Source organism: Neophocaena asiaeorientalis, unplaced genomic scaffold (genome assembly GCF_003031525.2).
Source record: "Neophocaena asiaeorientalis asiaeorientalis breed wild unplaced genomic scaffold, Neophocaena_asiaeorientalis_V1.1 scaffold629, whole genome shotgun sequence".
Lineage (NCBI taxonomy): Eukaryota > Metazoa > Chordata > Mammalia > Artiodactyla > Phocoenidae > Neophocaena > Neophocaena asiaeorientalis.
The window spans coordinates 970,697-983,816 of NW_020175468.1; the positions used below are offsets into that span (position 1 = coordinate 970,697).

The 13,120-nt window shown below is 47.4% G+C and overlaps 1 protein-coding gene across 1 annotated transcript in view; it reads left to right on the forward strand.

Moving 5' to 3' along the window:
- The first annotated feature begins 788 nt into the window (after positions 1 to 788).
- The window catches only part of SIGLEC5 (sialic acid binding Ig like lectin 5), a 14,918-nt gene continuing 2,586 nt past the window's right edge, over positions 789 to 13,120 (forward strand). Inside the window, exons 1-8 of the mRNA XM_024768504.1 lie at positions 789 to 933; positions 1,011 to 1,391; positions 1,615 to 1,893; positions 2,134 to 2,181; positions 2,897 to 3,151; positions 3,234 to 3,518; positions 3,743 to 3,842; positions 4,687 to 4,768. Coding sequence (XP_024624272.1) covers positions 897 to 933; positions 1,011 to 1,391; positions 1,615 to 1,893; positions 2,134 to 2,181; positions 2,897 to 3,151; positions 3,234 to 3,518; positions 3,743 to 3,842; positions 4,687 to 4,768 — 1,467 coding nt within the window. The 5' untranslated portion in view covers positions 789 to 896. The remainder of the gene's footprint in view (positions 934 to 1,010; positions 1,392 to 1,614; positions 1,894 to 2,133; positions 2,182 to 2,896; positions 3,152 to 3,233; positions 3,519 to 3,742; positions 3,843 to 4,686; positions 4,769 to 13,120) is intronic.

Sequence of the window (13,120 nt, forward strand, 5' to 3'; positions counted from 1 at the left end):
GCAGGTGTCCTCAAAGCCTTAGTTGAGTGAGTATCAGTGCCAGGCTGTGTCCTAAGCACCTGACACATATGAACTCATCTAATCCTCACACAGCATTTCTGCTAGTGTCTCTGTTTTTCAGATGAGCAAACTGAGGCACAGAGAGGCTAAGTAACTTTGGTAAAGTTGAACAGGTGGCAGGTGAGTAGGTAGGTAGGCAGGTGTCTGGGTTCCAACCCGGGCACTCCTTGCCTTCAACTCCCACATTCTAAATGCCCTGCGCTCGGTCTGCTTTGGGCATCAACACCAGGACCAGAGTCTGAGGCTGCCGGGGACGAGGACAGTGACGGGAACAGGGACCTAACTCCACGGGGTCAGGAGGCTCCAGGGTCACTGGTGGTGACCACAGCTGTGTGACCACTGTGGACCGAGTCATGTCCAACTGACATGCTTGTTGCTGAGAACTCACCTTTCTCCTGACTTGGGGGCAGGCCTCCATCACCTGGACCCTCAGCCTGGGCTCCCTTCAACATGTGATAATGAATTTGCTCTTTGACCTCCCAGAGGCTCTGATCCCCAGGGAGCTGGACAGGTGGTGCTCTCTTCCCCGTGTAGACAACAGTGTACAGGGAAGGGCTACAGCTGTGGGGCCTTGGGAGCCTAGACAAGCCTCACATTTCAGTAGGTCACAGTCTGCAGCTGCAAATGGGAGAGACGAGGGAAACGGGATGATTTCCCAGCCTGACCTTCCCCCTCCTGTGGCCCGTGGCGTCCAAGTTCCCCTTCTGCTTGGCCAAGGCTGTCTCTGTCACCCTCTGGCTTCCTGTTGGGGCTTCCTCGGTCGCTCCCCACATTCGCGGCGCTTCCTTCCCTGACGGAGGCACTTGGACCCGGGCTCTGCGCTGGCGGACGCGGACATGGTGCCCCTGCTGCTGCTGCCCCTGCTTTGGGGGGGTGAGTGGGCCGAGGGAGGAGGGGCGGCAAGGGTGGGGGAGGGGCTGGAGCTTCAGCGGAGCCTCTGTGTCCCCCAGGGTCCCTGCAGGAGGACCACGGGTACTGGCTCCTAGTGCAGGAATCAGTGACGGTGCAGGCGTGCCTGGGCGTCTACGTGCCCTGCTCTTTTTCCTACCCTTGGAGTTCGTGGTACCTCCATGAAGAACCCTTCATCTATTGGTTCCGGGAAGGGGACAACATACACCGCAGTGATCCTGTGGCCACAGACAACCCAGTTAGACAAGTGAAGCCAGAGACCCAGGGCCGATTCCACCTCTTCCGGGACCGCAGGAGAAAGAACTGCTCCCTGAACATCAGAGATGCCAGGATGAGCGACACAGGAGTCTACTTCTTCCGAGTGGAGAGAGGTGATATGAAATACAGCTACAGAGATAAGAAGCTGAATTTGCAGGTGACAGGTATGGCAGGGGCCCAGGAGAGGACCCTGGGACGTGGAGACTCCCGTATTAGAACAGGAACAGGACACAGGACCACTCCCTGCTCCAGGTCTTGGGGTTTAGGGGTTCAGAAGAGACACAAGACCTGGGGTGAGCTGTGGCTCTGAAGCACTGGTCCCTCTCAGGGTCACATTCTGGGCCCCCACCCCCCTGGGGCCCAGGCATCTCCCTCTCTTCTCGTCAGCCCCAACAGAGAAACCTGACATCCATTTTCTGGAGGCTCTGGAGTCCGGCCGCCCCACAAACCTGACTTGCCACCTGTCACCAGTCTGTGATGGGGGAAGAGTTTTCTCATTCTCCTGGGCGGGGGATGCCCTTGATGCCATGGACCCAGAGACCCTCCACTCCTCGGTGCTCACCCTCACCCCGAGGCCCCAGGACCATGGCACCAACCTCACCTGTCGTGTGGAACTCCAAGGAGATCAAGTGACCATGGAGAGAACCATCCGACTCAATGTGTCATGTGAGTTTGGAGGGGGGCTGGGTCCCTGAGGGCAGTTGGCTGTGTGTGTGTGTGTGTGTGTAGAGGGCAGGGATAGAACGAGGGCCAGCTCACTCTTTTATGGATCTGAGCCTTGGGAGCCGAGGTGGGGAGAGGCCATGAGGACAGCCATGCCCCCTTCCTGGTTTCCTTCCTTGGGTGCTGGGTCAGTTTCGATCCCACTGGTCCGCTCTGAAGCAAGGCCATATCTTTCCATCCTAGATGCTCCGTGGAACCTCAGCATCAACCTCTGCTTCAGAAATGTCACAGGTAGGAAAGGACCTCTTCTCCAGGGCTGGGTCCAGCTCCTGGGACCACCTCCAAGCAGAGAGGGTGGGATTAGGGCTTGAATGCCATCACGTACGGGAAGAGCAAGGATAAAAATCACCACCCTCTCTCCCCCACCTCCCAGGCGCTAGTCCACACACAGATTCAATACACATACACACACACACACACATACATATATACATGCACGTACACACATATCCACATCTCTACACAGACACACAGACACGTACAGAAATGCAGACACACATGCAATACACACACACATGCACACATGCACCTACACACGCGGGGACATACACATACAGGCCACACACACACACGTACGCACCACACACTCTGTTCAAAGCCCATTTCACTTCACCATGGCTGTGCGCTGTGGTTTTCCTCCACAGAACCAACTGAGTCCCGTTTCCTGGTGCCTTCACTGAATCAGTTTCCCAAGGCTTGAGGCTCTCTGTGCTCTTTCCACCAAACAGCCCAGGCTCGTCCCATTGAGACACTGAGCCTCCCCTGAAGATACGAGGCCCAGACACGTTGGGTCAACCTCCTTAGGGTGTGAGGGTCCAGCCTCGGAACCCACACCGAAGCAAGTTAGCGGGCCAGGGGAGGAGAGGGAGAGGCCAACTAGATCCTGGGAAGGCAGGAGGGATGAGACCTCAGCCTCCCCCAGCTCTCGCTGCACTTTCCCCCAAAGCCCTCAAGGCTCTACAAAACAGCTCATCCCTTCTCATCTCGGAGAGCCAGGCTCTGCAGCTGCTCTGTGTTGCTGACAGCAACCCGCCTGCACAGCTGAGCTGGTTCCGGGCGTCCCCAGCCCTGAACGCCACCCGCATCTCCAGCACCAGGATCCTGGAGCTGCCAGGCTTAGGCGCTGCAGAAAGCGAGCTCACCTGCCGAGCTCAGAACCCTCTGGGCTCCCAGATCACGTCTCTGAGCCTCTCGGTGGTCTGTGAGTGCGGGGACCCCTGGGGGCAGGACACCTGGGCCCACGTGAGGGGAGAGGCACCGCTGACTCTCCTCCCTCTGTACAGACGCCCCGCAGCTGCTGGGACCCTCCTGCTCCCAGGAGGATGAGGGTCAGCACTGCGACTGTTCCTCCCGAGCCCAGCCGGCCCCCTCCCTGCGCTGGCGGCTGGGGGAGGGGCTGCTGGAGGGGAATTTCAGCAACGCCTCCTTCAAGGTCACCTCCAGCTCGGCTGGGCCCTGGGCCAACAGCTCCCTGAGCCTCAGCCACGGGCTCAACTTTGGCCTCCGACTCAGCTGCGAGGCCCAGAACGTCCACGGGGCCCAGAGCGCCACTGTCCTGCTGCTGCCAGGTCAGGGGACCTGTTGAGGGCAGAGGCTTAGGGGGAAAGGAGTTAAGGTCCTAGAAGATGATGCTTGGAGGGAGAGGGGCTGGGGCCCGGACAGAAGGTGTTTGCTAGGACAGGGTGCCCCATCTCAGACCTGAAGGAGTTCTCCAGCAAGTTCTGCAAGGAGGTGGGAAGGCAAGAGACTGAATCTTGCGAGTGAGCTCATCTCACAGCCCTCTCCTCTGCAGGGAAAGCGGCATCCCTGACCGGAGTGGTTCGTGGGGCCCTTGCAGGTGCCGGTGCCACGGCCCTGCTGTCACTGTGTTTGTGTGTTATCTTCTTTTGCATGTAAGCCTGTGTTCTTGGGGAGGTGTGCAGGGAGGTGTGTGTGGTAGGCAGTCCAGAGAAAGGTCATTTAACCCCAGAAAGGCAGAGCTGAGTAGATTAGATCCAGAGCGGGTCTTTTTTTTTTTTTTGCGGGGTTGTGGGGGAATAGGTAACAGCCTTCGTGAGATAGAATTCCCATACATTTAAGGTGTACAGTTTACTGGCTTTCAGTCTATTCAGAGTTATGTGTCCATCACCATGATTTTGATAGAACTTTTTCATTAGCCCATGAAATGAAACCGAAAGGAAACGCACACCCCTTGTCATCCCATCTGATCCGTCCCCTGCCCTAGACAACCAGGAATCTGAGTCCCTCTAGAGTTGTCTATTCCGGACATTGTGGAATCATAAAATATGTGGTCCCTTGAGACTGACTCCTTTTGTTTAGCGTGATGATTTCAAGGTTCATGCACGTTGTGGCATGTGTCAGTACTTTGTTCCTTTTTATTTCCAAATGATGTTCCCTTGTATGAATGGAGCACATTTCTACCCATCCACTCATCCACTGATGGACATTTGGGTTGTTTCCACTTTTTGGCCATCATTTGCCAATAATAATAACATTCACGTACAAGTTTTCATGTGTAAGTGGGGTCTTTAGGGATGGAAATTCAGTCTTGGCCAAGGTCCTGGTCATCCAAGAGGATGAAGCACTCACTTGCATGCTAGGAAGGCCTCCGAGTCCGGTTCCAGGGTCCGGATGCCTGAGGTGTCTTACCAGGGAGTGGGGGCAGCCTCCTTGCCTTTGCCTGAGCCGTCCTGGCTGCATTTTCTTCTCTTCTCTTACACTGGTTTCTTCTCCTAGAGTGAAAGCCCGCAGAAAGCAGGCAGCCAGGAGACCAGAGGGTGTGGATGGTGAAGACCCCGTCATGGGTACCATCGCCTGGGTGAGTGATGTGGGCGTCTTCTCCTGCAGTGGGAGCCCTGGGCGTATCCACTCGGTGGGTCCAGACTGAGTTCCTCAGTATTTCCTGCTCCTCCCTGGTCCCCCGGGCAGACACCTGGGCATTGACTCCCCTTCTGTTCTTCTCCTTCATCCCCCAGACGCAATGGTCCTCTGCTGACCACTGAGCCAACCTCACCTCTTTGCCAGATACAACCTTCCAGAACCATCTCCCCCAAACCAGTACTTTCCAGCCCTTCTGGAGTTTCAAAGCTGTTGTTTGCTACCACTGCTTAGAGAATCAAGTCCTAATCCTTGGTCTGATATACAAAGTCCTTCCTGAGGTCTCCCCTGATGGCCGCTCCAGCCACTGGTCCTGCCCTAGGGTCCAGCTACACTGGCCTTCTGTCTCCATAGAAATCTATTACCTGATGACTCAGAGCCTTTGAATGTACAGTTCCTTCTACCTGAAATGCCCTTCCTTCCTCATTTCGACCAGACCACCTTGCCTCCTCCTTCTAGCTCCAATATCGACATCTCTTACTCTGGGAAACCTTTGTCCTCTCCCTCCCTGTCAATGCCCATCCCTCCCTTCTCTGTATCCCCAGAGCTCTGTGTCCACCCCTGTACTGAGGGTCACATCACACAACATCACTATATTTACCTGTCTCCACCCTCTCATCGTATTTGTAAAGTCCTTGAGAGGGCAGGGGTTGTAATTTTCTCTCACTCTGTCCCTGTCCAGCACGACCCCCCTTCTCTTTTTTAAAATTGGGCTCGCGTTGCCCTAAATGGAGTTATCCAAAATGCTTTGTTCGTGACCAAGCTATTATCACTGGAACAAGCAGTGTTCGCTTTGTTTTTCATAATATGATAAGCAAATGTAAACCTCCCGTCCAACCTAAGACTTCAAACATTGATGATGACTTTTATCTGCCCATGTTGCTCCCTGATCCATCCTCAGTAACCACTGCTCTGAATCTCTTTTTTTTTAAATTTCTTTATTTAATTTATTTATTATTTTTGGCTGCGTTGGGTCTTCGTTGCTGCGCACGGGCTTTCTCTAGTTGTGGCGAGCGGGGGCTACTCTTCGTTGTGGTGCGCGGGCTTCTCATTGCGGTGGCTTCTCTTGTTGCGGAGCATGGGCTCTAGGCGCGCGGGCTTCAGTAGTTGTGGCACATGGGTTCAGTAGTTGTGGCTCACAGGGTCTAGAGCGCAGGCTCAGTAGTTGTGGCGCACAGGCTTAGTTGCTCTGCGGCATGTGGGATCTTCCCGGACCAGAGCTCGAACCCATGTCCCCTGCATTGGCAGGCGGTTCTTAACCACTGCGCCACCAGGGTAGCCCTGCTCTGAATCTTTTGTTGCTGGTGTTATCACATATATGTTTACCCAAAATGTACACTGTTTAGTTTAATTGCTTCTGAACCTACAAAGGGCTTCACATTCCGCATACTCTTCTTGGACTCGCTTTGTAGATGCAACATTAGGTCGCAAAGAGTCATTCCTATTTTTACATAAAGTTGCAGTTCTCCATTGTATAATAATCCATTTTATTATTATGTCTATAATCTAACTAAGCTTGTGTTGATGGACATTTGAGTTGTTTCCAGGTGTTGCTCTTACGAACATTCTTATTCGTGTCTCACCGTATTCACATGTGAGAGTTTTTCTTTATCATTACTGAAGTATTTAATTACTAGGTCATAGTGTACGTAAAGTTCATATTTACGAGATCATGACAAAGCGTTTTCCAAAGCAACTGCATTCACTTATACTCCCATCGGTGCTTATCAGATTCTGTTGATCTACAATCTCTCCAACACTTGGTTTTCTCAATTTTTTTTGTTTTTTTTTTTGTCATCTCACCATCTCACTATGGTGTTGGTTTGCATTTCCTTGGTTACCAATGAAAACAAAAGTCTCTCTACGTCTTCAGTGGCATATGAACATGTTCTCTATAAAATGCCAGGTCCCATCCACGGCCCATTCCCCTGCTGGGTGTTTGACTTTTTCTTATTAAACTTGTTGGAGTTCTTTATACATTTTTATACTGTTTTTTTTTTCTTTCTGGTTATATACATGGTAAATATCTTCTCCCAGTGAGTAGCTTATCTTCACTTTTTTTAAAGGTGACCTCTGATTATGGTAAGTTCTGAATTGTAATATAACCATATTTACCAGTCTTCTCTTTTCTATTGAGTGCCTTTTGGGTCTCATTTAAGAAACTCTTCCCCATCTTAAGATTAGAAGGATATTCAAGTATAGTTTCTATTAAAAGTTTTGTTTTCCTGTTGACATTTAAAGACTTCATCTACCGGGAGTTGAGTTTTGTGTGTGGTATGCAGTGTCGATCTATATATGTCCTTCCTTCATTTATAGAATAGTCCTTCGCTCCCTCCCCTGCTGACCTGCCATGCCATTTTTGCCACACATCAAAATTCCATACATGGGTGGGCCTCTTTCTGTGGCCTCTTCTATTCCAATGGTCAATTTTATAGTCCCTGAGTCAGAACTGTGTCTACAGTCACAGAATCTATAAACTCAAACATAAGTCCTGGTATCTAACAGAGCAAAACCTCCTCCTGAATCTTTTTCAGAAGTTGTCTTGCCTGTCCTTGGCCCTTTGTTGTTCTATTTAAATGTTAGAGTCAGTTTGTCAAGTTCCAAAAAAAATACTCCTGTTGGAGTTTTGATTGGAATTACATTGAATCCATAGATCAATTCAGGAAGAGTGTACTTGTTTTTGAATTTAAGTCTTCTAATCCACGAAAAATGGATATCTCTATTCATTTAAGTCTTTTAAAAAATGTTTTCAAGAAAGAGGGACAATTCCTTCACACAGGTCTTGGTCATCTTTTGCTATTTTTCTTCCTAAATACTAGTTATTGTTACTATTGTAAATGCTATCTTTTTTATTTTATTTGTTTTATTTTTTTATATTTGGCTGTGCTGGGTCTTCGGTTTCTCTGCGAGGGCTTTCTCTAGTTGCGGCACGCAGGGGCCGCTCTTCATCGCGGTGCGCGGGCCTCTCACTGTCGCGGCCTCTCCTGTTGTGGAGCACAGGCTCCAGACGCGCAGGCTCAGTAGTTGTGGCTCACGGGTCTAGTTGCTCCGAGGCACGTGGGATCCTCCCAGACCAGGGCTCGAACCCGTGTCCCCTGCATTGGCAGGCAGATTCTCAACCCCTGTGCCACCAGATAAGCCCCCTAGCAGGAGTTCTTTAGACCCAACCAAGTTGTCAATTACTTGCCGCGCAGTCTTAATTTGGATGTTTGGTGGTCGTCTGGGTGGATCTTTTCAAGCCCAAAGAGATAGAGCAATAGGAGAATGAGAAAGACGGAGGGGGAAAAACCTTGGCCTCAGTGCGCTTCTTCACGGCCAAAGAGCTGCTCTCTGCCAGACCCTGCAGGTGACATCAGCTGCCACTTAACGGGCTACTTGAATCTACGTGGCTCAGGAGAAGTCCCAGCCACCCTTCAGAGGGGAGCCATAGCCCAGTAGGCGGATCGAGATTATGGCCTTGGAGGCCCCTCATTGGGTGCCAGAAAAGATGTTGCAGGAAAGAGAGTGGGGTGCGAGAGGATGGTCACGTCCCAAGTCATGTCTGCGTCCCTGGGATGGCCGCCAAGTGTGGGTTCTTGGCTTTGTGCAGGCAAGGATTCAAGAGCAAGACAAAGTGAAAGAAGGTTTATTCAGGGAGGTACACACTCCATAGAGTGTGGGCCATCTTGGAAGGCTGATGCTATCTTTTTTAAAGTGCATTTTCTGATTGCTCATTGCTGGTATGCAGAATGAAAAAAAAAAGTTTTTTCAAAACATATGAAGTTGTTTTTGTAATTTAAAAAAATCACAGGGGCTTCCCTGGTGGCGCAGTGGTTGAGAATCTGCCTGCCAATGCAGGGGACACGGGTTCGAGCCCTGGTCTGGGAGGATCCCACGTGCCTCGGAGCAACTAGACCCGTGAGCCACAACTACTGAGCCTGCGCGTCTGGAGCCTGTGCTAAAGATACCATCTGAAAAATTTGTAATATTCTTGTTTTTAACGGTCATGGCTTGCTGAATCAAAGCAGCTGAATTTGATAGACATGTAATGTCATTTCCTTCAAGAATCAGCTGGTCCTTTTGGGCTTCAGGTACTGAAGAAGAAACGCCTAGCCTCCTGCAACCCCTGCAGATGTATTTTTCTTCTGAGAGGTTTCAGATTTCAACAAATGACTCACTCCCCTGAATAAATGATGGGGAAGTGAGCGCACCAAGACTGCCTCATGTGGTAATGGAAGTCCCTGTGACACTTCAGATTGTGGGCAGGTTGTTTGAACAGTAGTCAATTTCTTTTCATTTCCCCACCATTTGTCCACACAGAGCTGCTCCTTTTACTTTTTTTTTTTTTTTTTTTGGGGTACGCGGGCCTCTCACTGTTGTGGCCTCTCCCGTTGCGGAGCGCAGGCTCAGCGGCCATGGCTCACGGGCCCAGCTGCTCCACGGCATGTGGGATCTTCCCGGACCGGGGCACGAACCCGTGTCCCCTGTATCGGCAGGCGGACTCTCAACCACTGCGCCACCAGGGAAGCCCTCTTTCACTACGTTTTTAAGCTGGATACTTAGCTTATTAATATATAGCACACTTCTTTCATTATAAAAGTATTTTTGGATAAATTTCTCTCAGAATATGACTTTAATTTCATTCCACACATTTTGAAATGTGTTATTTTAATATCATTCAGTTCTAAATATTGCTAAAACCCTATTGTGATTTCTTTTTGGAATCTTAAATTATTGGGGATTTAAAAAAATTCCAAATGTATGGGGATTTTAAAATGACTTTCCATCCTTAAATTCTAAATACATTGAGTTTTTTCTCAGAGTGCATGCTTTTTATGATATGTAGTTTTTAAATTTGTTTGAGACTTGATCTGTGGCCTGGTATGTGATGAATGTTTGTAAATATTTCCTATATGCTTCAGAAAAAAAATATTTCCTATTTCATAAATTCCAGGTACGATCAGTAGGCCAGTGTGTTACCTGTATTGCTCAAATCCAAATCCATATCTTTCCTAATAGGTCTTCCTGACCTATCAGTATTTGAAATCTTATATTATGATAGCTTACTTGTCAATTTTTCCCTGGAGTTCTATCAAATGTATTTCTTACAGTTGATGTATTTTTAAATTAAAACTGTATATTTTAGAAGTATTGTATCTTAGCGAATTGAACATTTTATCACATTTAATCACATGTAGTGATTGTCTTTGTGCCTGCTGATACATTTTGTTTTAAAGTCTATTTGGTTAGACCTTAAAACAGATACACCAATTTGTCATTGGTCAGTTAGAAAGGATAATATTTCTCCATCCTTTCCCCTCCCCACCCCCTTCCAACATTTTATTATGCTTTGGCAGTGATTCTTTTAAATAGTATATAACCAGGTTTTAAAAACTCCAATTTCACATCCTCTGTTGAGTTCACTCTACTTGGATTTATTGTGGTTATTGTTACATGTGGATTTCTTTGTATTATTTTACCTTTTCCTTCTGTTTGGTTCCATTTTTTTTCAATATTTCATTTTCTCCTCTCTTATTTAAAAATTTAATATCTCTGTCTTACACCTAACAGAAAGAACTCGAGTGCTTTCATATCTATCGGTTTCCCCTCTGTCCACCTTCTACTGTAATGTTGGTTCTTTTTCTAGATCTCCAGTTTCCATTCTGGGTAATTACGAACACACAGCATTTTTCCATTCTCTGGTCTTCTTAAAAAAATATATACGGGTACACATTTTACTGAGGTGTTTGATCACCTTCGTATCCTATATTTCTTGCGTGTGGTTTCTTACTTTTGTTATTTTTAGTTGAATTCTTTTTATTTGAATTCTTCCTCCCAACATGTTCTCATTTGGGTTTTCCTGTATTAAGACTTGTGTCTGAAAATATTTTTATGTCCCTACAGTTGAATTTCATTTGGCAGGATATTAATTCCAGGATCAAGGTGATTTCGCTTCAATGCTTTGAACACTTTATTCATTGTTTCTTGTACCCAGTATCGCTGTTAGAAATCTTAGGGCTCGCGCGTTCGTAGGTAATCCACCCATTCTCCCTGGAAAGGTTTATACGTTTCTCCTTGGTTTTGATATTTTTAAGAATACTCTATTTGGATGTGGGCTTTTCCTTGTCTTTTTTCTTGTGTTTGTGGGGTCCTTTGAGCTGAAGTGGTTCATTTTTTCTTTAATTCTGGCAATTTTATCTCCACTATTTTTGTCCAAATATTTCTTCTTCTTTTAATTTCCTTTTTATCTCATTTAGGGACTGTTGGGATTTCCCTGGCGGTCCAGTGGTTAAGACTCCATGCTTCCAATGCAGGGGCGGAGGGTTGGATCCCTGGTTGGGGAACTAAGATCCCACATGCCGTGTGGCGTGGCCAAAAAAAAAAAAAAAAAAAAATTATTTTGGAGAATAGTTGATTTACAATGTTGTGTTAGTTTCAAGTGAACTATTATAATCTGAGCTGAGATCTTCTATTTCTGTCCTCTATCTATTGTAACTTTTCTTTTCTTTTTTTAAAAAATATTTATTTATTTTGGCTGTGCCAGGCTCTAGTTGCAGCATGCATGTGGGATCTAGTTCCCCGAAGAGGGATTGAACCCTGGCCCCCTGAATTGGGAGCGCGGAGTCTTACCTACTGGACCACCAGGGAAGTCCCAACTATTCTTTTCATATGTCGTGTGCTTCATCCTTCCCTACTTCCTTCTAGGGGAGACGTCAAAGGTCCTTCCAGCTCACTGACGTGTCTTCAATTGTATTCGTTCTATTCTTTTTTCTTTTTTTTTTTTTTTCGTTCTATTCTTCATTCCGCCATTGGGTTTTTCCTATTCTATTTTTCAGACATACTATTTCCACTTTTTACAGAACTGCATACACATTTCCTTTTCACACAATTTACGTGATTACATGACTTCTTGTTTTATATTTTACGTACATAATTTCTGATGTATATAATTTCCTTTTTTTCCTCGTAGTTTTGAGATATATTTGACATACAGCACTGTATAAGTTTAAGGTGTACAGGGTAATGATTTGACTGACACACATCATGAAATCCCTTGACTTACACACATCATGAAATCCCATTTAATCCCTTCTTAATGTATGGTAAGGCTATATAGCACAGTACGTTTAGCAAACATCCATCGTCTCATAGATACAAAATTAAAGAAATAGAAACAATTTTTTCCTTGTGATGAGAACTCAGGATTTACTCCCTTAGTAACTTTCGTGTGTAACATAGAGCAGTGTCAATTACAATTATCCTGTTGTACATTACATTTCTAGTACTTATCTTATAACTGGAAGTTTGTACCTTTTGACCACCGTCATCCAATTCCCCCTCCCCCCATCTCCCGCCTCTGATCACCACAAATCTGCTCTCTTTTTCTATGAGTTTACTTGTTTGTTCATTATTGAAGTATAATTGACCTACAACACTGTGTTAGTTCCTGTTACACAACATAGTGATTCGATATTTCTGTATGTTTCGAAATGATCGCCATGATGTCTAGTTACCATATGTCACCATACAAAGATATCGCAGAGTTACTGACTGATGTACCTAATTTCTTATTCTCACTTTCACGATGGTAATGTCATCACTCACTTGTCTTAGTGCTTAGTGTAAACCCTTGATCAAAGTGTTCTAATAACTTGTGCTTTGGAGGTACAGGGAGTTCCCAGGTTCCGTTGGCTTGTTTTCCTTCCGGGACATTTACACTCCACGGGTGTCCAGTCCTGTGAGCTGGGAGGGCATATTCCCCTGGGGATGTTAGTTACTCTGTCTGGAGTATTGATTGGGTGAAGGCGAAAGGCGGAAAGGCGGATGATAGTCTATGTCGGCTCAAAGGAGCAACGGGGACCAGCCCCAGGGTGGAGCTCCCCCAGGCACCAAAACCACTGCCCATCATTCCCACTTCCTGTCCCCCCAAGAAAGCAGCTTAAGTCGCCCCTTTGCCTTCTGACCCTCAGAGAGAAGGAGCTTTGGGCAGGGACTCTTCGTGGATTTTGATCCACTGGACTCTGGAGTCTGGAAAGGAGAAAATGATGACAAGAATCCCAGAGGCCAGTGAGGCTCCATCTCTGCTCTCCTTCCCTTCACTCCAGGGAAGCTACGGTGTTGATGTAGCACTTACCTCTGGCCACCTGCATATCACCGTCCTGTCCACGCTGCCTGAATTCTGCAGGCAATGATTGTCCCAAGGCAAGAGTAGAAGAGAGAAAGGAGCAGAATTCAAGCACATTTGAGGGGAAACATCCTCTTTATCAACAAGGCAGATTCCCCAGCCCTGGGCTGCAGCACATCACCCCCCCCC